The sequence below is a fragment of the Salvia miltiorrhiza genome, chromosome 6, assembly GCF_028751815.1.
Source record: "Salvia miltiorrhiza cultivar Shanhuang (shh) chromosome 6, IMPLAD_Smil_shh, whole genome shotgun sequence".
Taxonomy (NCBI): Eukaryota; Viridiplantae; Streptophyta; class Magnoliopsida; order Lamiales; family Lamiaceae; genus Salvia; species Salvia miltiorrhiza.
The window spans coordinates 25,462,450-25,487,593 of record NC_080392.1 but is presented as its reverse complement, the minus strand read 5'-3'; the positions used below and the strand labels follow the sequence as shown (position 1 = coordinate 25,487,593).

Below are 25,144 nucleotides of genomic sequence, written 5' to 3'. Positions count from 1 at the left end.
ACTCACCATCTGGGATAGAATAGGGAAGCGCGAGCTATTTTTGGACCACCACTGTAGGATATCAAACTGATCACCCTCAATAGCTTTGTGCTTGTATTTCTTTTCAGCAAAGTACATAGTAATCTGTGACATATCGCCTGCATCTTCATCTTCACTATCATCAGAAATAACATCAACATGGCTTCGAGCACCACTAACTCGAGGTTCAATTTGAACCGAAGTAGGTGTATTGGCAAGTGCTTCATCAGTTGAAGCAAGTTGTTTCTTGTAATACTCAAACAACTCATTCAATGAGTTGCGCACCTCCCCCAACAATTCAATCGCTCGCCGAGGAGCATAAACTTTCTTCAAACACTTTTCCACATGTGTGATCTTATGTCTCGGATCCAACAATGCAGCAATGTAAAACGACTTGTTCATTCTCAGATTCACTTCATCTTCTTCCAACCAATACTTTCCAAGCTTCTTCTTCATCTCAATGGCCATGACCCTAATCTCAGCATCTTCATCCCTCTGTAATTGATTAATGAACTCTAAGATAGAGCACATTTCCTTGAAAAAAAGATGGGCCGAGACATATGTGGTACCTGAGTAAAGAAGTGTCAAATTATGAAATCAAAGATAGAGCATATTTCTTTGAAAAATAAATGGGCAGAGACAAGAAGTGTCTAATCATGAAATTTGCCCAAATAATTGCAAAGCATCTTGACTTTAGCCCAGTCACAGCTGTCAGGGACTCCAATTGTCATGTCTTTGTACTTCTTTTGATTTAAATCATGTACAAATTCCTTATTTACATTCACATGTAGATTGAAGACCTCAACATATGGCACAACAGACTCGAGCATCAAATATGTAGAGTTCCATCTCGTCGGCACATCCAAAGTCAAAGACTTGCTGCAATCAATCTTCAAGGCCTCCACATAACCTCTAAACATGTCCGCTCTAGATGGTGATGCCTTTATCCATTTGACGGCTTCTCTTTCTCATCTCACGAACATGCCAATCTCATCCAATCCATCCTTCACAATCAAGTTTAGGATGTGAGCACCACAACGCATATGCAAATACTTGTCACCAACAACACTTGTCCCCCATCTCTCAAAGTCTGGCTTCATATACCTAATTGCAGTATCATTTGCCGTTGCATTGTCCATCGTGCAATAGAGTACCTTATGCAAGCCCCACTCCTCCACGGATGATATGATTGCAGAAGCAAGATCATCACCTGTGTGACTAGTGCACTTGCGAAAACTGATTATCTTTTTATGCAATTTTCAGTCCTTGTCAATGCAATGTGTTGTGACACAAATAAAATTTGTGTTGTTGATCCCTGTCCAACAATCAGTCGTGATCGACACTTGTCCCATGATTTTAGCTTGAAAAAAAGTTTTCAAAATCACCTTCCCCTCCAAACATAATCTCATACAATTAGCTCTTACTGTTTGTCTGTCCGGGATCTTGAACATAGGACATGCAGCCTCTATAAACATCTTGAACCCCTCATGCTCGACAAATCTAAATGGAAGTTCATCCATTATGATCATCTGACACAATGCCATTCTAACGACATTTTGATCGAATTTCCAACTTGTCAACGACCCTGTTCCATCAGTAGTGGGTTGAAAGTTGAGAAACGATTGACTAGTTGTTGCTTGATGCTTCTTCAAACATGAAGTAGTATGATTCTTCAAAGCAGTAGTGTCGTTTTTATTCGGGTCAGCCCTTATTAGTCTGCCACACCGTTTGCATTGCCCTTTCCTAATCTTATCATCCCCTTCTCCATCCATAAGCTGAATATAATCAACCCAAACATTGGACCTTGTCCCTGAAGATTTTCGAGCTTTTTTTGCCTTTGGTTCTTCAACTTCTTCACGTGTGTCTTCTTCGAGTTCATGTATTTCAACTTCCTCAAACATATCATCGTCTTCAATTCCAAGCCTATTACTAGCTTGTTGTGTGATAGATTGTGATCCATCTTCAACTCTCTCCATCTAATTGAGAAAAACAAGAAGTTAGTAAGTGAGAGACACTGCTACTGTTTCTTAATCATTAATAAATAATCAATATTTGATTTGTAATGCCACTTAGTAAACAATACCACTGATTACGTGTGACTCTAAGTCAAAATTAAAAAATGAGTTCCAATCTCAAAACTAACACTATTTGCATTACTCAATTAGCTGAAGTGCCACAGCTTCTGATACACCAACAATAATTTCCACTCAAAAACACCCAAATTCAGAATTCAAAAATAAAATAAAGATCATTTATGCTACTGTGCCAAAAGTTCTTAAATAAAACAACTATGAGCTAACAACTACAAAACTACTCAATTAGTAATGAATGAATTAAAATCTTGTAATTTCTCGTCCTCTCCTTAATTTATGCAAAATGGTTAAATTTGTTCAATGAAAACCTTCATGGTTATTTCCATGAACCTTGATGATATTTGAACACATCCCAAAACAAATTATTGTAAATCGGACACATAAAAACGCCAACTCAAATTGAAGTTTACTTAAAGAATCAAAGAAAACCAAAGTAAAAGAATATATGAAATCAAACACTATGATGGATAAAAGAATTGGTCAACCACAACCACGATTCTCATGCTCAGACGTGGTCATCCATTACACAACTTTGAAATTAGTGTAAAATAATTTTTGAGGATAGGTTAACACCAATCTCAAAATCTCAGATGTTATACTCCAATCAACACCAAATGCAAATGTTAACTTATACGTGAAACGTGATTATCTCAAAACTAGAAAAAAACTTACCTTTCAAGTTTCAAGAGCGTGTCCGCTGGATTCGAGGGTGTGTCTCGCCTGAACGAGACTACTGCAGCGGCGCGGTGCCGGTGGGGGTGGCTGGGATGTCGGGGACGCTCCTGTTGAGCGGAATGGTAGAAGCAGAAATCGCCGCAGACGACAAGAAACAGAAAAAGACGGAAATAGGGGTGGTTGGTTCGTTAGGATTTCAGGGTCCAGCGGCAGTGCCAGTGGCCGGTAGGAAAAGGCACCGGTCATCGAAAGGAGGCAAGGCCGACGGGAAAAGGTGTGGAGGCACAATGGATGGAGTGGAGGAGGCTGGAGGCGTGGAGGCTTGGTTGAAAAATGCCCTACCTGGCAGCTGCCGTTTCCAATTCCATGTAAATTATGTAATACAGTTACAAAATACAAATTTACTAATTAATCTAATATTTAAACCAGTTAATCGGTTTAACCGGTTAACCGACCGATTAAACTGATTAACCGGTTAACTACAAACATACTAACCGAAAACCGAACCAAACCAGGAAAGACCGGTTATCAGTTAACCGATAACCGGTTTTTCCAGTTCAGTTACGGTTTTAACCGGATAATCAAAATCGATTTACCAGCCCTAACCCATTTATTACCGATGATGAGTCGGGGCTTGTACTTAGACTTATTAAATCTCTGTATTTAAAATATCCGACATCCATTAATTAATTAAAGCTCTGACAGCTTAAATTAATTAATCTCTTTGGAATCCTTAAGCAGTACCACTCAAACCTTATTATTGCGTCTGAACTTAATCAACCTGCAGGGTTTAACGCAATAAACCTTATTGAGCTCCTTAAGAGGATGTCATTATCCTATACCGGATACGGGTACTAATACAGATAACCAAATATCATATATTGATCGCTATCACCCAAGATACAGAGTACTCAAGTTAATATATAACTCTCACCCATAATAAATCAAAGTGATACACGAATCAACATATATATCTGAAATCTTATTAGTATTAAGATTCTATTAAGTCACCGAGATCTTGATTTTTCACTTATGTCAGATAGAAGAATACATCTCACTGTAATCCTATCAATACGTTATGACGTACCAGTATAGACAAATAGTCAAGATAAACTATTTCCATCTATACTGCATCCTAGACCAACGACTCGTCCTAGAGTCATCTCAGCTGTGATCTATTTATATCTCTCAAGTTTATTCCAATTATATGACCTTCTGTGATCCATTAATCACCATATAATCAACTTATATACAGATAAAGGACATACATATGCAATCATGAACACAATCAGATAGGAGATTAAATAGTGAACACAAGAATCATTGTATACAAGCGTAAAACGTTCTTGCTTTCAGTATACAAATCCAACAATCTCCCACTTATACTAAAGCAAACTTTTAGTATACAATGCGTCTAAAAACCAATCACCTAACACTTCTCCCACTTATACTTAAAGTTTCCTAAGTGGGTGGCCTCAATCACATTCCCATCGTTCAATGACCATTTGCGATAAGCCTTTTTATGAAAGATTAGTGAATTTCTCCAATATCAGTTATTTCATTTTATGAGCACATAACATCGATTTACGAATAATCGTATAACTTGGTACTTACTCTCAATGTGTTTGACACCTTGTGGTTCCTGGATTCTTTAGAGTTTGCAACAGCACTTGAGTTATCACGAAGGTGATCCTTTCACGCAAACTAGAAATCACTCTTAGTTCCTGGAGGTAGTGGTCAAACCAAATGGTTTTACCTGCTAAGGAAAGCACATAGTTCGAGGTAATTATTCTTTGTTTCGGTCAGCCTGGAAATCCGAAGCCGTATAATCCAAAAAGGAACTAAACTGTCTAACGGGTAAACTATCCTTATTCTCTAGTCAGGGACTTGAGAATATAATTTACCACAGTTCAATGTCCTTAACTAGGACTATACTGATATTTTACAACCATGCTAACTGCATAGCAAATATCATATCTCGTACATAGCAATCTATACATGAGGCTATCTACTATGGAAACGTAGAATACTGCCTTCATTTCCTCAACCTCAATAGGCATCTTAAGACATATGTCTTTAGATAAAGGAACGTCATAGCTCAAAGGTTGCAATCCTTTCTTGGTATGCATACTAAAACGATTATTCTCAGTATCAATGTAAGACACTCGAGATAAGCCCAACATCATTTTCTAGTGATCCCTTATAACCTTGATCACAAAGATGTATACTATACCTCCTTAGTCTTTCATCTGAAACTGTTCGGATAACCACTACTTTATGTCTGATAATAACTCCATATTGTCGCCAATTAGGAGGGTACTATCTACATAAATTGCAAAGTAAACCACATCACCGATGATACGAGATGCTTCTCTTCCTCCCCCACGTAACCTTAAGGCTGCTGCACATAGATGTCCCTACCTTCTCCAAGGTAACAGTTTTAGAAAAAAATTTGTGACATCCATTTGCCAGACCTTGATGGTTTAAGTGAGCTGCTATGGGTAAAATGGTCCGAATTTCTGAGCATAGAAACTGGCGAAAGAACATCATCAAAATCTATACCCTGATACTGGGTATAACCCTGTGCCATCAGTCTAGCTTTAAAAGCTACGATCTTGCTCATTCGGACTTATCATTCTCTTGTATACTCACTTGCAACCTATGGCTTTACTGTCTTCTGGTAGCAAGATTTTCCAGTATACACCCATTTTCTTAATGGATTGTATTACTGAATCTATTGAGGCGTGCCAGGAATAATCATTCTTGTCTCCCACTAATTCCAAGTAGATATCCAGGTCGATTTTCTTATATTCACTATCAGGGACCGAATCTAAAGATTCTCTCAAGAACATAAATCGATCGGGTTGTCCCACAACCCTCCCACTACAATGGAGTTATGGTGGCACGTATATGTCAACAGTGTGTGCAGTGTAGTGTGGTACAAACTCTCGCACACTGGCTTGGGTTATGCAATTGCCTGTCTATTGCCTTCAATTTATTGAAGCACAATATCTGACTTGGATGAATTAATATTCACATAGTCCACTTCTAAGAATCGTTTGTCATTGCTAATAACCACCTTCTGATTCTTTAGGATTAATTGGAAAGATGCATAACTCATCATCGAACATATTTTTCCAAGAGTGACCTATTTCTTCCCTCCATCGCACCATCTTATATAGGGATTACATGGTGTAGTAAACTGGGTTGGAATCTCAAACACTGACAATGAATCAGAACAGATCATTCCTAACACATTATTGGCCCTTTATCCCCTTTGCCATGAATGACCCGGTCTCCATCTTTTCCTCTATACAGGATTCGCAGGTTCCAAATGGTATAACCTGGATTGAATCCAATGTACTATTTAGACACAAGCCTTTGGATCCTGTTAAGATAGATGTGCCCTAATCTAGGGTATCAATATATGTGTAAGATCCTCATTAGAGATTAGCCTTAACTTTTATCTTTCTTTTGTTCGAGGATGTACATGCAATATAAAGGTATTATGTAGACAAGTTATAGTATAAAGAGAGATGTTCAAAAATACCAGAACAGACAACTTTTTCATTTCCTATGATAGAGACACCACTATCAAAAATGACATAATATCCATCTATTCAAACTTTTGGTACATGATAAGGAACTCTAAAAAACTAAACTATGTCTTTAGAACATAAAGACAAGTTGATTTATGCTTAATTGTTCTTATTTTGGGGGTTTGAGTGTGCTAAATATGAGTTAAATATTCTGGAAGTTGGTGCGTTTATGGATTTGTTTGATGCTTTGTAGGAGATTTTGATTTAATAGGAGGAAGAGTGCTATGTTGGAGATTTTGGATCAGAATCATACTTTTTAGAGCTCGCGGTGCATACTCTGACTGACTAAACTTTCCAGAGCTGAATTTCATTCGCCAGAGTAAAGTTCCATAGCCAGAGCTGACTGAACTTGACAGAGCTGACCAATCTCGACAGAGCGGACTTTCACTAGACCAGAGCAAAAGGTGACAGAGTTGAAGTCCATTCGTCAGAGTGGATTTCCCATGCCAGAGCCAGAGCTAACAATCCCAAGCCAGAGCTGAATTCCAGAGTCGGCAGAGCTGAGTTCCAGAACTGACCAAAACTCTAGAGCTGATCAAACGCTCCAGAGCTGAGTTCCAGAGCTGACTACTTCTACAGAGCTGACTTTCCAGCACTGCCATGACTCGCCAGAGCTGCCAAGACTTGTCAAGCACTCTTTCATATCCTGAACTCTCCTGTGTGCACACGTCTGCCTTAATGCTTATCTCGTAGGCCCAGTTTGGCTGGGCCGTTCTTGATTGACATTAGGGTTTGATGAAAAGGCAGTCTATATAAAGGGCTTAACGTTCATCATTAAAAATAATCCTTCAGCCTTCGGACCAAGAATAGCTTCGACCTTAGGCAATCAAAACAATCTTTAGTTTAATTCTCGTTTTTCTTAGTTCTTTAGTTTCCATAGTTTTCGTTCTAAGTTAGCATTCAATTCAGTTTTAGTTAGTTCTTCGTTTAGAGTTGTAATCAAGTGACAGATTTGCTTCTCGAGATTATTTCGGTAGTTATTAATTACGTTTATTTATTAGTTTCTACTTGAATTATGTTTCGCTTTCAATTATGCAATTTCTTTTATGTCAATTAGATTAGAACCTTTTATTTACAAGTATTTAAATTGTTAGCATAGTAGCGTTTAATTCTTAGTAGCCTTTACTTTATCTGTTTAATTCTGCCTAGGGTTTAGTAATTTATATCTGCATAAGTATTTATGTTTTGTTCTTTTTCGCCTAGTTAATTTTAAGATTAAGTTTTAAGTTTATGTTTTAAGTACAAGTATTAGTTTAATTCTTTTCTGCCTAGTTAATTCTTAAGTTTAATTTCAAGTTAAGTTTTAATTCCAAGCTTTAGTTTAATTTTACAGTTTTCAATACAATCTTTACCGCTTTCTTGTGATACAATTAGAAGCCCTCTAAGATCTTCCTTGAGAGATGACTTTGGGTCAACTTACCATTGCTAGAGTGTCCTTGTCCTATTGCAAGTCAATCTAGAGGTGTTTTAGGTTGAGTCACAAGTCTCCAATTGCAACAGCGACTCTTGTCGCGTTTCTTATGAAGACAATCATCTCATCACTTTTCAGCTTCCTTATCAACTTAAAAAAGCCATGCAAGGTGCAACAATCATGATCAGTTTCTCTCGCTATCCACTACTCACAACTGAGTAGAAAACAAGTTGACATGTCTCAGTTACTACAGCAAGTGACCTTAACCATTTGCCTTGAGTATTGATAGAAAAATTCTCCAATACTCAATCTTTATCACACCACTACTCCCACTATTTTCCTTGTTTTTCTTGCCCCTTGGACCCTTCTTCTTCCCGTCTTTCGACGAAGAAGATGGCTCTCTTTTGGCAATAACAAGTGCTTGCACATCTCTTTCCCACAACTTCCTTAGCCGTAACTAGAGCATTCAATAACTCGAAAAGAGTATTATCTTTCTTGCTCATAACAGCGTTGAGACGGAAGTTCTTAATTAAAAGGCTCGGGAAGAGAGTTCAGGATAATATCAACTTTTGCCTCACCGTCGATGCTTCCACTGAGAAATTCAAGTTCGTCAAAAAAGTTTGCCACGTGCATGACATGCTCATGCACTGAGTTATGCTCGCTCATAAAAATAATAAGATTACTCTCATCAAATTTAAACGAGCAGCTCAATCCGACTTTCCGAACGTTTTCTTGAGATTCAGCATGATGCTAAGAGCATCGTCCTTGCCCTGATGTTAGAGCTGCAAGATTTGTGACATCATTCTCATAATATAGCATAAAACCGCATTATTCTTCTTATGTCACCTTTTACGCAATTCATTTTCTCATCAGTTAACTCATCGTTCGGACAGATAGAACGTGGAGTAATAAGAAGCCCAAAATTTGTGCTAGTTCGTGATGAAGATAAACTCCAAAATGTGTTTCCATATATATATATGGACCGGTTAAAGACTTTGTGCAAGAAAAAAAAAACAATAGGAGACATAGACATATCTGAAAATAAACAAATTAAACATGTAATAACATGAAGCACATAATTCGTAACAATAATATTGTAACCTTTTGATAAAACAATTTAAAACCTCCAACCGCCCAAGGAATCTCATATGCAAGCCACGCGTGTGGACGTTTACACACAAACTCCTCAACACAGACTATTCACCTAGTCATTTAATTTCGATCCATGTCAACTTAACCTTTTGACAAAGGAAATTAATAGTTGGACCTTAACTAGACCATATCATCATCAAGAAGGGACTCCGCGGGGAGTACATTGTACTTGATATGATATCTAAGCAATGACCACAACTTAACCTTGACAATTAAATTCTCGAAATTGACATACTCACTAGGACCATGCCGCTTTCATTTTAATTTCTTGGTTATCTTATTTAATTCCATTCTCCAAAGTACTCGTGAAAATCATACAAGTAAGCCACGTATGTGGACGTTTACTGCATAACTCCCACTACTTTAATGGATTTAAATATTTCTATAGAAACCTCATCTGACAAACTTATGAAAGAACAAACATGAAGTAAGCCACGCGTGTGGACGTTTACTCACATCGCCAATCACTTTGTCTAGAGACTGCTTGTGGAGGTTTAAAATAATTTTTAAGCACCATAAAAACTATTAAGACAGCTTAGTCTTTTTCTTTCAAAAGGTTTGATCATGCTCAACACATAATCCTAAACATGCTATTCTAGAACGCAACACGTAAAACATGCTCGCAGAATTCTAAAACATGCTTAAGAAAACGATAAACCTAGCATGCTTGTCTAAGCGCAGTTAATAAACACATATTAACAAGCAAAGACAAAAATAGCATGCAAAGAGCATAAAGGATTAACACCACGACATACAAAGAACATAATAAAGGAAATAAAGTTCTTCGTGACCTATTCGTGGAATCCCAATTCCAATCTATTACATTTAAAACAGAAAAGAAAAACTCAAAAATGACAACTCGGCCCGAAACAACTCCATCAGGCCCGTCTTTGAACCTAGGGTTTGGAACCCCTAGGCGGCGCTGCCACAAACACTCGGCAGCAGCATCATGCGGCGGCACCAGGTAAATCCGCGTAGCCCCAGGCACCTAGCCCGTCTGGGCAGACACAGCATCAACAGCCCGGAGGCACGCACGTCAGTGCAGCAGCGCATCGCAGCCCGGAGGCGTCAGAGCAGGGCAGCCCGAAGGTGTCAGTACAGAAGAGCAGCGCAGCCCGGAGGCGTCAGCGCAGCCCGGAGACGTCAGCGTAGCAGAGCAGAGACAATTCAAAGCCAGAGCAGAGACAACTCAGAGATAAGAGCAGAAACCGCTCAGAGCCAGAGCAGAGACCGCTCAGAGCCAGAGCAGAGACCGGTCAGAGGCCAGAGCAGAGTCCACTCAGACGACAGAGCAGAGACCGCTCAAAGGCCAGAGTCAGCTCAGAGGCCAGAGCATAGACTGCTTAGAGGCCAGAGCAGAGTCCGCTCAGAGGACAGAGCAGAGCCCGCTCAGAGGCCAGAATAACAGCAGCTCGCGGACGCGCGCGACAGCACAACCTAAAACCTGTTCATCCACTCAAAGAACCTGTTCTTCGTTCAACGTTTGATCGTCGTCGTCTTCGTCTCGTTTTACCATAATTACAGATTACAGCTGAAAAACAAAGTACAATTTGAAATTCTAATCTAACCACGGATTTTCTCGTGGTGGAAAAACGATTACAACGTCAAAACGACGTATCCCATGAATCAACAGACCACGAAGAACAACAGCAGAAAAAATAAAATAAAAACACGCACATATTAATTGAACGCGAATTATCAGAGAGAGCCAAGAAAACTAATTCGGGCTCTGATACCAATTGTAGGAATATTAAACTTAATTAATACTCGATTTGTCCGAAGATCGTTTCTTGAATTATCTTAATTCACCATATTAACTCAAAATAAATTCATCTATTCAAACTTATTTTCTCATTTTCTTATAAGAAACACTCATTTTACAAAAATAATTCAACTATGATTTTTATTTTCATTATATATCATTCTAATTTCATCTTTTGTCGATTTTCTTTCTCTAATAAAAATTTTCTCTCTCTAATTAAAAATTCTCTTTCTACCTTATAAGCTCAATCATCCAAACACTTTTGGTGAAGCTCAACACTCAAACCTAAGTCTAAATAAACCGGAGAAGGAGATCAGATTTAACCTGAGTTGCAATGTCAGAGTAAACTCGCTTGAAACTTGCAGATAAGAAACTTAAAGTAAATTTGCGTGTGTATTATGATGAGTTACAAGGAGTATTTATAGGATTACATTAGGGCGAAGGGTAAAAGGGTCTTTACAAGTTATTCACGCGCTCCACATGCGGTGTACGTGAATAATTCTCTATCATCTAACAAACTTTCCTAACTACCTTGCAGCTTTACGTTGAACACGTGGTCTTTCTAAGCATTCGACGTTGGTTGCTCCAATTCTTTTTCTGTGCCGACTCCACTGGGACGACCTTTTGCCTGCGCTGACTTTATCGTGTCAAGCCCTTATCCGTGTTGTCTTTAACTGGGGTGGAACTTTGTCTGCGCTGCTCTTTATATAGGATGTACTTGGGCCCTTCATGTGTGTTTTCCCTTTGTCTTATCCGCGCAGCTCTTTTAGTCTTTGTTTCCATCAGCGCCGCTTCTTTCTTTGAATCTTCTCCGGATGTTGCTTTAATGTCGTGCTGACTCCTTTGGTCTGCGCCGACTTTTGTCTGCGCCGCTATCTTGCTTTGACAATTGTACGATGCGACTCCGCTCCTCCGAGCCAGGTGCGCCTAGAGTCTAGATTAGTTCCCTTCTTAATCTGCGCAGGCTTAGGTCTGCGCCGCTGATTCGACATTTCTAGAACAGGATAGCTGATGAGATCCTTACTCCTCATCAGCTACTCCCCCCTAGTCTACAAAAAGAGAGTTTTGAATTTTCGTAGCTGCATTAGACTTCTGGCACGTTGTCATCAGCGCTGGGTTTTCCTTGTCTGTGACATTTCCTCATTTAATGCCTGACACCTTCACTGTTCCCCGTACGTGTCTTTTCACAGCCCCTGATTCAATCTGAGCCCTTCATTCCCAACCGTCGTTTTGTGATGTAAGCTGGGCCCTTCTTTTTTTGGGCCCGTGTCAGCCCGAATGATTTCCCTCTCTTCCGACCTTTTGAATTCTCGTCTCTTATAAATACTTATCATCCTCCTCTTCCTTTCTTCTTCTCTTTCCCTTACGCTCTCTGGTGTTTCATCCTTTCTTCAATCTTCTTCCTCTTTCTTGCCGGTCGTCCCCTTCTTCTTCCTGCCCTCCCCGCCGCTAGGTCTAACCAGGTACCCGTTCTTTCCCTCCTCTGTTTTTTCGTAGTGTGCTCTTTTTCCCAGCGATCTTTTACTATTTCCCCTTTTTTGCTTCATACTGTCGATTCGTTCAAAGCTTCGCATCATCCATGGCCGCCGTAGGGTCGGAACTTCCCCAATCCACTTTGCCTGCTCGGTCCCTGAAGGCGTTAAGGGATACTCTTCGTATCGATATTTGCAATCCGGACTACAAAATCCGGCTGACCCCACTTCCGATATGCCTGATACTTGCCGGGGCATTAATCCCGATGTTATTCCGGTCTGGCTACATCAAGTCGATGCAGGACTGCGAATCCCTCCCTCCCCCTTTTTGATCGAATTATGTAATCTGTATGGCATTCCCTATTTCTAACTTTCTCCTTCTTCTATTCGTCGAGCCCATTTATTGCACATAGTCTGCGCCGCCAATAATTATCCTTACAGCGCCGCCTTATTCCATAAGACCCACGTTCTAAAACGGACCGGGTCCCATTATAACTTCACTTCCAAGGCTGGGGGTTATATGGCCTTTATGAAAAAATTGACCTCTCTAGACAAAGATTTTCATGATAAATACTTTTTTGTCCAAACCCGAAATGACACTTGGCCAGACGTCATCGGCGCCGACGCCCAACTCCAGTGGCATCGCACTAAGCATATTTCCATCTCCAGTTCTGCACGTGTTACTGACATTGAAAACATCCTTCTAAAACGTTTGGCTGAAGCTCGAGATAAAAATGTTTTGAAGGTGAAAGAACTAGTGATTAAGGCTTCTGTCTTGGCCGGTGCAGGCTTATTCTCCCGCTATCCTTTGTCCCGTGCGGGTATTGATTATGTTGTTGCTGTTTAATATTAGTATTTAGTCTGTTCTGCATTCGTATCCGCTTCTCTTAACTTATTTGATGTTTGCGTTGTTTCTTAAGATATATTTATGACGTGTTTTTCATGTTGGTTAATCTGTGCCAGGTATGGATTCGTGGAAAACACCATCGCACGGTGTCATCGCCAGTTTTAACTTTACTCAAACAGGAGCTGGCCAATCAGTCCCAGCTGCGCAAACCGTTGGCAGCGCCGCTCAGGCCATCGTTGTAGGATCTTCGGGTTCCCGGTGCCCACCAGTCAGTCCATTCCAACTTCGCGATGAGGATGCAGAAAATTCAGAAGAGAGCAATCCTCTGATTCAGAGGAAGCGAAAAGGTGCTCCGACTAAAAAGCAACCTCAACAAAAGAAGAAGAAAAAAGCATCAACGCCGGCGGCGCCGCCAGAGACCCTTGAATTGATCTCAGAGGGTGCCGCCTCCTCTGCTCAGATGCCTGTTTCTCCTCCCCGTCCTCTCGGCACTGGGGCATCTTCTGGAGTGGGCATCACCCTTCGTGCCCTTGGAGATTTGACCGGCGAAGAGTGTCGGTCTCAAATGGTCGCCCAGATCGCTCCGGCTGACCTCCAAGTTCGGGAGTCCTTGAGCCGCCGGCAAATGGCAGATGACCTTGTGCTGACGATTGAGACGGTGAACTGTCGTTATTTGCGATGATGTTGTTTTTTTTTTTTTTAGATGGATGTTCCCTCAGTTCCTTTCCTATATTGTCTGCGCAGGCCAGGGTTGAGTGTCTAGCTCTTGCTCGAAGTCTCCTCCGTGCGGAAGGTGAGGTTCAGACCAAAGATAAGGAAGTCTTAGTGGCACTGGCTCGGTGTACTCACGCCGAAGAAGAATCTCGCCTTCTGCGAGAGGAGAACGAGAGGTTAAAGGCTGAGAGATTGTTTGTCGATACGGAGCTGGCCCGAGTTCGGGAAGAGTTGGCACGGGTAAACCAGGAGAAAGGGAAAGAACTCGCGGCAGTTACTCAAGATTGCACAGAGAAACTGGCTGCTCTCAAGAAGGAGATCGTGGCCAAGGAGAACCTGGCCTTCAAGCGTGGCACCCAGCAATATCGGCTACGCTACTTTCTTTCTTCAGAGGGTCACGCATTCCTGCGCATCATGCTACTAGAGACCATCACTGCATTCACTCGTACCCCCAAGTTGCTGAATGCTGCGGCTCCGGCGCTGCAATGCCTTGTCAAAGAGTCAACCCAGATCACCCTTAACTTGATCCAAACTTCCCCTGAGCAAAGAGCCCTGTATGAGAATGAGGCGGTGCTGAACGCCATCGACTCGAACGCTCTTAGAGGAATTTTGGGTATCAATGCTGACTCATGACCAACTCCCGAATGGTGGTTCCCTGTCATAGACAAGGCTATTAGCTTGTTCGTGACGGGCCGCGGCGTTGACCTTCCTGCTGAGCCTTTTATTAGGACGCCTTATCTGGATGAGATTTGTTCTCGTATCCGATCAGTTCGGGGTAACTACCCGGGTGGTGGGGTGTTCTATGAGCCAGCTCCTGTAGTCGTAGCGGCGCCGACGTCTCCGACGCATGAGTCAGCGCAGCGTGAACCCTCCGATAGGGATGGGAGCGGTGATACGGATGAGGAGATGCAGATGGAGAACCCCCCGACTCCAACCCCCAATCCTTAGGTTCTGAAACGTTTCTGTTTTTGATTTGAAAACTTTGTATATTCGTACCGAGATTTTTGTTAACCAAAAACTGGTGTAACTTGTTTGACTTTTGTATGAATCTTTTGATATCTTCCCCTTTTTAGTAGCTATTCATTATTTCGTATTGTGTTTTCGCAAACGTCGTGTGTTACTCATAAGCTCTCTGTTGCTGTTGTGAAATGATATTTCTCGAATCGGATTACTCTTCCAATGATAACTAGGGTCGTAGTCTTGATTGATGCCCTGCACCCTTATGTTTGTTAGAATATTTGGACCCGTGGTTTAACCATGGGAATTTCGGCTGATTACTTGGGCAAGGTGCTCATCTGCTCAGACTTGGGACCTTGGTCTGCGCAGCCCGGGGACCCGGCTCGTCGTTGACGAAGCCGTCGTTTGAGCTTCGCACAAATAAAATATCATGTGCCCACAACTAGACTAGCTAGTGGTAAGTCCAGAGTCGAATCCACAGGGAACTGAGCAGTAACTTCTCCTGCAAGGGTGTCACTAAAAAGATTTTGTATCCTGCAGTGTTCTGACCACAACGTGCTTATGGGCAGAACGGGGTTTCCAACTAAAACCGAAATAACAAAAGTAGATAAATCAAATAACAAAACAATTCTGACTTGGGTTCGAATCAATAAACATGAACTAACGCTCGATCATTGGTGCAAAGATAAATCACTATACTCGCATACTAGTGGTTATAGGCATAAGAATTGTTGTGCCCCTATTGTCACTCGTCACGCACACAACAAACCCCTTGCCCAATCTATCCTTTCAGTTTATGATCCCTTAGAAGGGTCAGCTAATGGAAATCAACTACCCCGGACAACATCCACGCTCTCTGCGATGGTCTATCGCTAGTTGTGCTTTGCCCAGAATGCTTTAAGCTCTAGATAGACCCACTTGACTCTTACACCAATATTTCACAGCAGTCATGGCTCCAACACCAGTTGTACTATTTTGGAGGTCGATGGCAACTCGCCTTTTGCCCAAAGTATTACTTGTGGCCAGAACTCCCTAGTTAACTAGTGACCAATTAATTAACCAAGTTGTTACAACCTTTTTGGAATCAAACCTAGTGTATCGGGAATATGCTCATACAGTTATTATGCCCAAATTAGACCTCTCGAGTTAGGTGTTCATGCTTAGATCATCTTGCCCAAATCAGAATATAAAACTTAGCCAAACATAAAGTAAATAACACAAGCAAAAGACATAAAGGAAAACATAAAGTAAAAACTGAAATAGAAACTTACTTAAGGCAGAAGGGTACTTACGGGCAAAAGTGCCGCAGAAAACATGAACAGAAAATTAAACAGCTATGCCCATAAGGGGCGACTACTCCTACCTAACTATGGAAAGTAAAACTACAGCAACGGTCTCTCAAAATTCGTGCTCCACTCTCTCTCTCTTCTTCCTCCTCCGAATGATTCACAGCCATGTGGTATTTATATGCATGAGTTAGGGCTACACAGGCTGGGCCCAAAAGGAGTGGGCTAGAATTAGGGCTCCTCCTGCCCACGATTGCATCCAGATCTGGAGGCTGATTTGTTCTTATCCAAACCTCAAAGGATAAGGTTTTGGATATCTTTCCTTATCTACATCCTCTGCACTCTTCTTCTCTGCCCCGTCTGTACCTTCTGCCCAGCTGATTTCGCTGCTCGGATGATTCCTCTGGCAAAGCCGACTTCGCTGCTCTGGCACTTTGATTCCGCTGGCAGCTTGATTTCTCTGGCAAAGCCGACTTCGCTGCTCTGGCATTTCTGTACCTTCTGCCCAGCTGATTCCGCTGCTGGGATGATTCCTCTGGCAAAGCCGACTTCGCTGCTCTGGCACTTTGATTCCGCTGGCAGCTTGATTTCTCTGGCAAAGCCGACTTCGCTGCTCTGGCATTTCTGTACCTTCTGCCCACAATCATCTTCTGATGCATCTGGGTCCCGCGCGGTACTTATGGGCAAAAGGGTCGGTTTGCCTTGAGCAACTTCAAACTTCATCTAAGCTTTTGTAACATGCTGCTTCAATCTCCAATTGGCTCTGTAGATGTGCTCATACTTCTTCCCCGAACCGAAGTCGCATTATGCCCAGAACCCTCTTCCGATGCAACTAGATCCCGCGTGGTACTTATGGGCAAAAGGTCGGTTTGCCCAAGATCCTGCTTCTCGGACTTTTGATCTTCAAAACAAGCTTTTGAGTGTCCCAAACTCTTCTACTTCAAACTCATGCCTCTTTCGCGGAATGCAGCAGCATTATGCCTTGAAAGCACCTTCTGCCCAAAAAACAGGCCTGCCCTGGAACTATGCCCTCCCAGGCGACTGACTCTAGTAAAACAAAGGAAAAATACTCTATCTAGACCTAAAACAGACACGAAAAATGAGCACAAACATGGGCTCATCAGTCGTCTTTTAGGTTTTGCGATTAGTGCCTTAGTCGCTTACTATTGGTACCTTCGTAATGCAGTTAATGCCTTAGCCTTTTGCAATTCACGCCTTGTATCATGCAGTTAACGCCTTAGACGTTGCAATTTATGCCTTAGCTTATGCAATTAATGCCCACTATGAGCTAGCTCCCATATATCGTTTATTATCTCTTCATCATTCATTCGCAAATGCCCGTCACTATTTCGCATTTTTTCCATTGTTGTTGCAGTCAAACGTGCTGAGATTGGACTTGATAAGGATATAGTGGCATTTTTATGAATGCTTCATGTGTTGGAGCGTATTTGTGCTTTCTATTTTGATAAGGGGGGCTTCGACTGAGCGATTGCTTCATCATGCCAATCAGCGCCAACTTGAAGTTATCATCTGTGTCATCGTAGTTCTTTGTTTTCGCAATTTATGCCCCTATTTTGCGATCAATGCCTTTGTTGCCATGGCTAACATCTTGAATTTTGTGAATGATGTCTTTAGTGAAGTTGGCAGCAGCGGCGCAGATAAGTTCTTGCCAGTAATGCCTACTTCGTGTAGGCTATGTCCTGAACTTGTGCAATTGATGTCTTGGACTTGTACTGTTGACGCCCTAAACTTGTGCAATTGATGCCTTGAGCTTGTGCAATTTATGCCTTGAATTTATGCAATTAATGCCCTCGTCGTGCAATTTATGCCTTGAATTTGTGCAATTAATGCCCTCGTCGTGCAATTTATGCCTTGAATTTGTGCAATTAATGCCCTCGTCGTGCAATTTATGCCTTGAATTTGTGCAATTAATGCCTTCGTCGTGCAATTTATGCCTTGAATTTGTGCAATTAATGCCCTCGTCGTGCAATTTATGCCTTGAATTTGTGCAATTAATGCCTTGAATTTGTGCAATTAATGCCCTCGTCGTGCAATTTATGCCTTGAATTTGTGCAATTAATGCCCTCGTCATGCAATTTATGCCTTGAATTTGTGCAATTAATGCCTTGATTTTGTGCAATTAATGCCCTCGTCATGCAATTTATGCCTTTAATTTGTCTGCGCCGTCCTCATGACCTGTGTTGTAAATTATGCTGAAGGAAAATATAAGAAGCAAGTTCTTCCTAAAACCATAGATCTTTATTGATGATGACCATGGCCCAGACCTCGTTAAAACCCCTGTGGGGAAAAATAGTATCTGGTCTACACAACGACCGCACATATCTGAGATTTATACATAAAATTTCTTGAGATGGTTGATATTCCACGGCCTTGGAAGAGATCTCCCCTCCTGATCGGACAAGTGATACGCTCCGCCTCTTAAGACTTTAGTGATAATATAAGGTCCCTCCCAATTAGCTTCGAATTTCCCGGTGGCCTTTAGAGCATCCGCGCGCTTGAGTACTAGGTCACCTTTCTGGAGTCGGCGCCACTTGACCTTCCTGTCGTATCCCGCTTTAATAATGCTCTTGTACTTGGCTGCCTTGACCTGAGCTTCTTCTCTCTTTAAGTCTATGAGGTCCAGCTCGAGTCTGCGCAGTTCTTCATTCTGCACTGGATCATATGTACGAATTCGATGTGACTCTAGCCTTACCTCTGCTGGTATGACCGCATTTGAGCCATAAACCAAGGTGAACAGGGCTTCTCCTGTAGCTGTTTTTGGGCTGGTGCGTAGTGCCCACAGAACCATGTCCAATTCTTCTGCCCATCGTCCTCTGCTTCTTTCCAATCTTTTCTTGATGCCTTCGCAGATAGTGCGATTAGCCAGCTCTACTTGACCATTGGCTTGGGGATGAGCCACTGAGACGAATCTTTGCTCGATGTCCATTCTTGAACAAAAATTTTCAATTTTTTTTGGCTAGTAAACTGGGCTCCGTTGTCTGATATTAGAACTCTGGGCACCCCATATCTACAACAGATGTTTTTCCAAATGAACTTTTCAATGGTGGCCTCATCCACCCTTGTTACAGCCTCTGCTTCCACCCATTTCGAAAAATAGTCTACTGCCACTATCAAGAAACACTTTTCTCCTGGTGCCGTTGGCAGTTTGCCCACGATGTCAATTCCCCATTTGTCAAAAGGATGTGCTGAGTACATTATCCCCATTTCCTCCCCTGGGATGTTGATTCTTGGCGCGTGTCTCTGGCAAGATCCACATTTCTTTACATATGCCTTGGTGTCTCTATCAATGCCGGGCCAATAAAACCTTTCTCTGATGATTTTTCTGGTCAAGTCGTTGTATCCTGCGTGGTTCCCACAACAACCCTGATGAATTTCTTTTAGAGCAAACTCTGCCTCTTCCGGTGATAAACATTTAAGGAACGGATGTGTGAAAGATCTTTTATAAAGCTGGTTGCTGATCAAGCAAAAATTCTCATATTTGGCGTACTTTGAGGTGTCTCCCTCCATTCTTTCCCCTGTTCGTAAAAAATGAATAATTGGAGCTCGCCAATCGTTCCCAACTTCAACTGCGCAGACTTGGATCTCTGAACTCCTCTTTGGTTCAAACAGGAGTGTGATTTCATTGTTCCATGATTGCTCAACGGCACTGGCCATCCTTGCCAAAAGATCAGCTTTTTGATTTTCCTCTCGGGGTACTTGTACTATTTCCAATTCTTCAAATTTTTTCTTGATTTGCTGCATTTGGTCATAATAAGCTTTCATTATGTCGTCGCGGACCTCGCATTTTCCCCTCAACTGCTGGGCTACTAGTTGTAAATCGATCTTGATTATAGCTGTGTCTTCTCTAAGCTCCCTCAAGATGTGGGCGGCCCTTATTACTGCCTCATATTCCGTCTCATTATTCGACAGCTTGTCCTCGAACGTGATCGCAAACTGGTAAGCCCCATCTTCCGGTGATTCGATATATATTTCGACTCCATACCCCTCCTTGGTGACGGAGCCGTCGACCTGCGCCGTCCATGGTCCCCGCAGCGGCCATCTTGTGGTTTCTTGGATGAAATCAGCCAAGGCCTGCGCTTTAATGGTTGTATGAGGTTCGAACGTCACATCATATTCGCCCAATTCAATGGCCCACTTTACCATTCTTCCTGCAAGGTCTGGCCTCCCCAAAATCTGCTGAAAGGGTAGCGCTGTTCTGACGATAATTTTATGTGATAAAAAGTAGGGGCACAATTTTCTTACCGTAATCATAATAGCGTAAGCTGTTTTTTCCGCTGCGGCGTATCTAATCTCTGCTCCCTGGATGATTTTGCTCACAAAGTAGACTGGCTTCTGCATACCCCTTTCCTCTCGGACTAGCACAGCGCTCAGCGATTCTACCCCCACCGAAGTGTATAGGTATAATGGTTCCCCTGGTACCGGCTTGGTCAAGATGGGTAGTTCCTTGAGATAATCTTTGAGGTCCTCAAAGGCTTGCTGGCACTCATTGTTCCACTCGAACCGACTTCCTTTCCTTAGGATTTTGAAGAAGGGCAGACTTCTTTCTGCCGACCTTGATATGAACCGGCTTAATGCGGTTATTCTTCCGTTCAATGTTTGTATTTCTTTAATGTTCCGCGGTGCTGTCATGTCGAGAGTAGCTCGAACTTTGTCTTCATTCACCTCTATCCCCTCAGGTGTAACCTTGTATCCCAGAAACTTTCCCGACTGAACCCCGAAAGTGCATTTGGCTGGATTGAGCATGAGCTTGTGTCTTCGCACAACTGAGAAGATTTCCTCCAAGTCATCCGCATGTGTACGTGCTTCAGCGCTGCGTACTAACATGTCATCTACATAAATCGACACATTCTCCTTTAATTGATCCTTGAAAATTCTGTCCATCATCCTCTGGTACGTAGCCCCCGCATTTTTTAGTCCAAACGGCATACTCACATATGCAAAGATCCCTGCGCAGACTGCGAATGCTGTTTTGATAACATCGCTCTTATACATCTGGACTTGATGGTACCCTTGGTAAGCGTCCATCATCGACAAAAGTTCGCACCCTGATGTAGCATCCACTAGTTGATCGATCCGTGGTAATGGGTAACAATCCTTTGGACAGGCAGCATTGAGGTCCCGGTAGTCCACGCACATCCTCCAGGTCTTAGCTTTCTTTTCTACCATAACAGCATTGGACACCCATTCCGGATACTGAACTTCCACAATATGTCCCGCCTCTAGCAATGCTTGTACCTGTTCCCGGATAGCGGCGTCTTTTTCAGCGCCGAAGTGCCTCGTCTTTTGTTTCACTGGCTTAATTGTGGGGTCTACATTCAATCGATGCTCGGCTAGTTCTCTGTCAATTCCCTTCAGGTCAGCTGTGCTGAATGCGAATACATCAGCGTTTCTGCGCAGGCAGGCTATTACCTTTCTTTGCAGCTCTGGTTCCATATGTGCCCCGATTTTGGTAGTGAATCCTTCTTTATCCGTGAAAAGCTCAATAACCATGCACGTATCAGTGGTGGTGACGAGGGGGATCTTATCATTTCCCCCCTGCAGCTCTGCGATCTCTTTCCGCTCGGGCTCTGAAGCCGTAACCATTCCCGTTTTTCCCTTCTTGCTTGTCTCTGTTTGGTGTATTGACCTCTCCCTTTTTTGTCCCGAGTATTGAGTTAACACTTGTACGTGACATTTCTTCGATACTGACTCTAGCAAAACAAAGGAAAAAAGACTCTATCTAGACCTAAAACAGACATGAAAAACGAGCACAAACATGGGCTCATCACACGCACACACTTTAAACACGATTGTCCTCAAGCGTGCACATGCAATTATGCCCAAAAGACAGACACAAACAAAACGAACAAGACTCGATACAAGGGTTAGCACAACCAAAATGCAATACAAAAATGCAAGAGAAAATCTAAGCAAAAAACATGCAAGCAATCAGAGACAAAAAAAATCATGCAATGCCATCAATTGAGTCAAGAAGGGGTCTGTGGGCGTAAGGATGTTCCTCCCATCGCTCATTCTCTCAAGTGTTTTTGGGACGTGTTTACGCTCGTGACATCATGCTAGGTTCTGCCATAGGCTTGCCTATCTTCTATTGTCTCCCCCTTTAGTCAAAGTTCTAGGTACATCTCATTAGGTCTTTCATGGGTTGTAACGTGGCTTAAGGCATAAGGTGAGAATTTTTGGTACGAGGCTAAGGTCATTCTGAACTTCATTCTGGGCAACAGACTTCCCAGATTTTTAAGATCCCTGCCTATTCTTACGGGCCTAAGCACATACTAACCAAGACATTAACTCTTTTTTTTTCTTTTTTCTTTTTTTTTCTTCCTTTTTTTTTCTTTTCTTTCTGGACTTTTTCTTTATTTTGGGATTAGATGTCCCATTTTGCAATTTTTGCACTAGTCCTGCCCATAGGATCCACTACACTATCTTCCCTTATTTTGCCCTTAAGTTCAGTTTGACCGGGACGGCTCAAATCTAGGCAAATTTATAAGTGAATTCAAATGAATTATTAAGCTCAAAAGGGTTCACAAGTGATAGATGTAGGGTTGGTCAGTTTGGCTTTGTGGGCTAAAGAAAGAATTGCCTAAATCATTTAACACACCTATACTATGTACACAGGGTTCGACTAAGAATCAAGGCAAGTTCTAGCATTACCCTAGTCAAGATGTCAATTTTCACACAAGAAAGAAAAAAAATTGTTATGGGCATAAGACAGCATATATCAAAGCTCAAAACCTCACATGGTATGCCCACAACCCTATCCATCGTCCTCAACTACATACGGCATGCATTGAAATTCAAATCTCAGACTACTTGCACAACAAACTTAGAATATAATCAAGCTTAATTGATTGCAAATCGAAAGGCTAACCACAGGACAAAGAAACAACGCTCGGCCCACCCCACACACACACTTTGCCTTGGGCAAAGTAGGTGTGTGGAGGGGGTCGAAAAACAGACTCAAAACGAAAACTAAAAAGAAACTAAGACCTAGGGAGGGTTATGCCCAGAACAGAGTTCAGGTGGGCACCTGAATCCAGTGCTTGCAAAGTAGGCAAAGAGTGCTTTTCTGGTCTCCATCATCATGGCTTGTGTTATGCCCATACGGGCGTCATTACTTGCTCTCAAAGGGGCAGGGTTCTCTGACTTCTACTCGTTCTTACTTGTTGGGGTAGATGGCTGAAAGCTTGTTGTGGGCGTAGCCTCTTCAGGGGTGGTGAATCTAACTCTCTTGCCCTTGATGCGCACGTCCTTCAGGAGAACCATGCTGAAACACAAACAAAACACATAAAAAACAGGTATTCCTCCCCTACTCACACACTTTGCCTTAGGCAAAGGGTGTTAGAATGAGGAATACCAACAACAAACGAAAACAAAAAGGTGACCCTCCCCACACACACACTTTACTTTGGGTAAAGTGGGTGTGTAGAGGAGGTCGAAGCACAAACACTACGAAAATAAAAACAAAAACAAGAAAGAAGGTAGAGACGAAACGGACTCAAAACAAAACAAAATAAAAACAAAACCATAAGGGGGGTTATGCCCAAGAGGGGGTTTCAAGGGTCTCTTCAATACCACATCTTTCACGGCTGGATTGAGCTTTCGTTCACGAACTGGAACGTCATCCTCCTCCATGAGAATATGATGCATGCACACAGTCTGGCTTATGCCCTTGATATCCGCTAGGGTCCAACCGATTGCCTCCTCATATGTGCCCAAAATATCTCGGACTTGCTCCTCCCCTGTTGGGCTTAACTCCAAACTGATGATCTGGGGCAAAGTCTCATTCTCGCCCAGACAGATGTACTTCAGGTGCTTGGGCAAATTCTTCAATTCGAGCTTGGGTGCACTCTCGAGTGGCGACACCAACTTTTCCTCTGGTCCGATGGTGGGAATATTAAGGTCTTCTGTGTATCCCACTTCCTCCTTGAGGGTATCCATCATTTCAGCAGCTTCCTCCATATCCTCGTCTTGGGCATAGTCCTCTGTCTGACTTTCTTGGATCATAACATCCATTTGGTCGAGAGGTGCTTTCTGGGGCAGGATATCTTCCCCACTCATCAGCATCACAGCATTCACCTCCTTAACCTCCACCTGGGCAGGAAGCTTGCTCTGCTTCTTTTCCATCCGAGCGATCGTTTGGGCAAGATGGGTTAACTGGGCATTGATATTTTTCATTTCTCCTCGAGTTTCCATCTTGAATTTCTCAAGCTCTTGTTGTGCCTTCATGTTTTCTTGTGCCATCGTGTGCACAAGTTCTGCCAAGGAAGGCCCTCTTGCCCGTGAAGGCTGTTGTGGGCACTGCTGTCTGTAGGGCTCAAAAGGCTTCTGGCCATATCCTCTATTGTTGCTTCCCAGCTGTCCCAAAGCATTGACTTATTCTTCATCCTCAAAGAGTTGAGGGCATTCATCCGTTGCATGGGTGTATGCCATACAAAGTTGGCATGCTTTCACCGGCTTCTTGATCAAAGGAATTTGGTTGCTCATGAACTTCTCCAAGGCAATGCACAGCTTGTCAATCTTATCGTCTTGGGCAGACGATGGTTCTGGTGGTGACATTCTCTCTATTGTGCCTTCTTCATCCCTTGACTCCTCCGCCATATTAGCTATAAGTTCGAATGCCTCTGCTGCCGATTTGTTCAAAATGGATCCTCCACATGCAGCATGCAGCCATTGCCTTTCTTGCCTTCAAAGTCCTCCCACAAAGTATCGAACAAGATCGTGGGCTGGTATTTGATGTTGCGGGCATTTGGCTAGCATTTGTTTGAATCTTCCTCAGTAGTCGTATAAGATCTCTCCATCCCCCATCTTGATGTTGCTTATTCTGGTTGATGCAGCCCGAACAGAGCCAAGCTCGCGCCAGAGCAGAGCTGAATCCCGCGCCAGACCAGAGCCAAGGATGCCAGAGCTGAAGTCGTTCCGCCAGAGCAACGAAGTCATGCACTGGCCAGAGAAATCAAAAGGCCAGCGCAGCGGAGTCGAAGGCCAGCGCAGCGAAGTCGAAGGCCAGCGCAGCGGAGTCGAGTGCCAGCGCAGAGAAGCCGAGACTTTCCAGAGCAGACTTTCCCGAGCAGAGGAATCCTCCCGCCAGAGGAATTGTCCCGCCAGAGGAATCCCGGCTTTCCAGAGCAGAGGAGCGG

General features: G+C 42.7%; 1 protein-coding gene across 1 annotated transcript; it reads right to left on the bottom strand.

Annotated features, from left to right (window-relative positions):
• Nucleotides 1-18,875: 18,875 nt before the first annotated feature.
• On the bottom strand, nt 18,876-21,590 carry LOC130990679 (uncharacterized). Its single transcript, XM_057914902.1, has one exon. It carries the CDS (start codon nt 21,588-21,590, stop codon nt 18,876-18,878), a length of 2,715 nt encoding a protein of 904 aa, XP_057770885.1.
• Nucleotides 21,591-25,144: the final 3,554 nt, after the last annotated feature.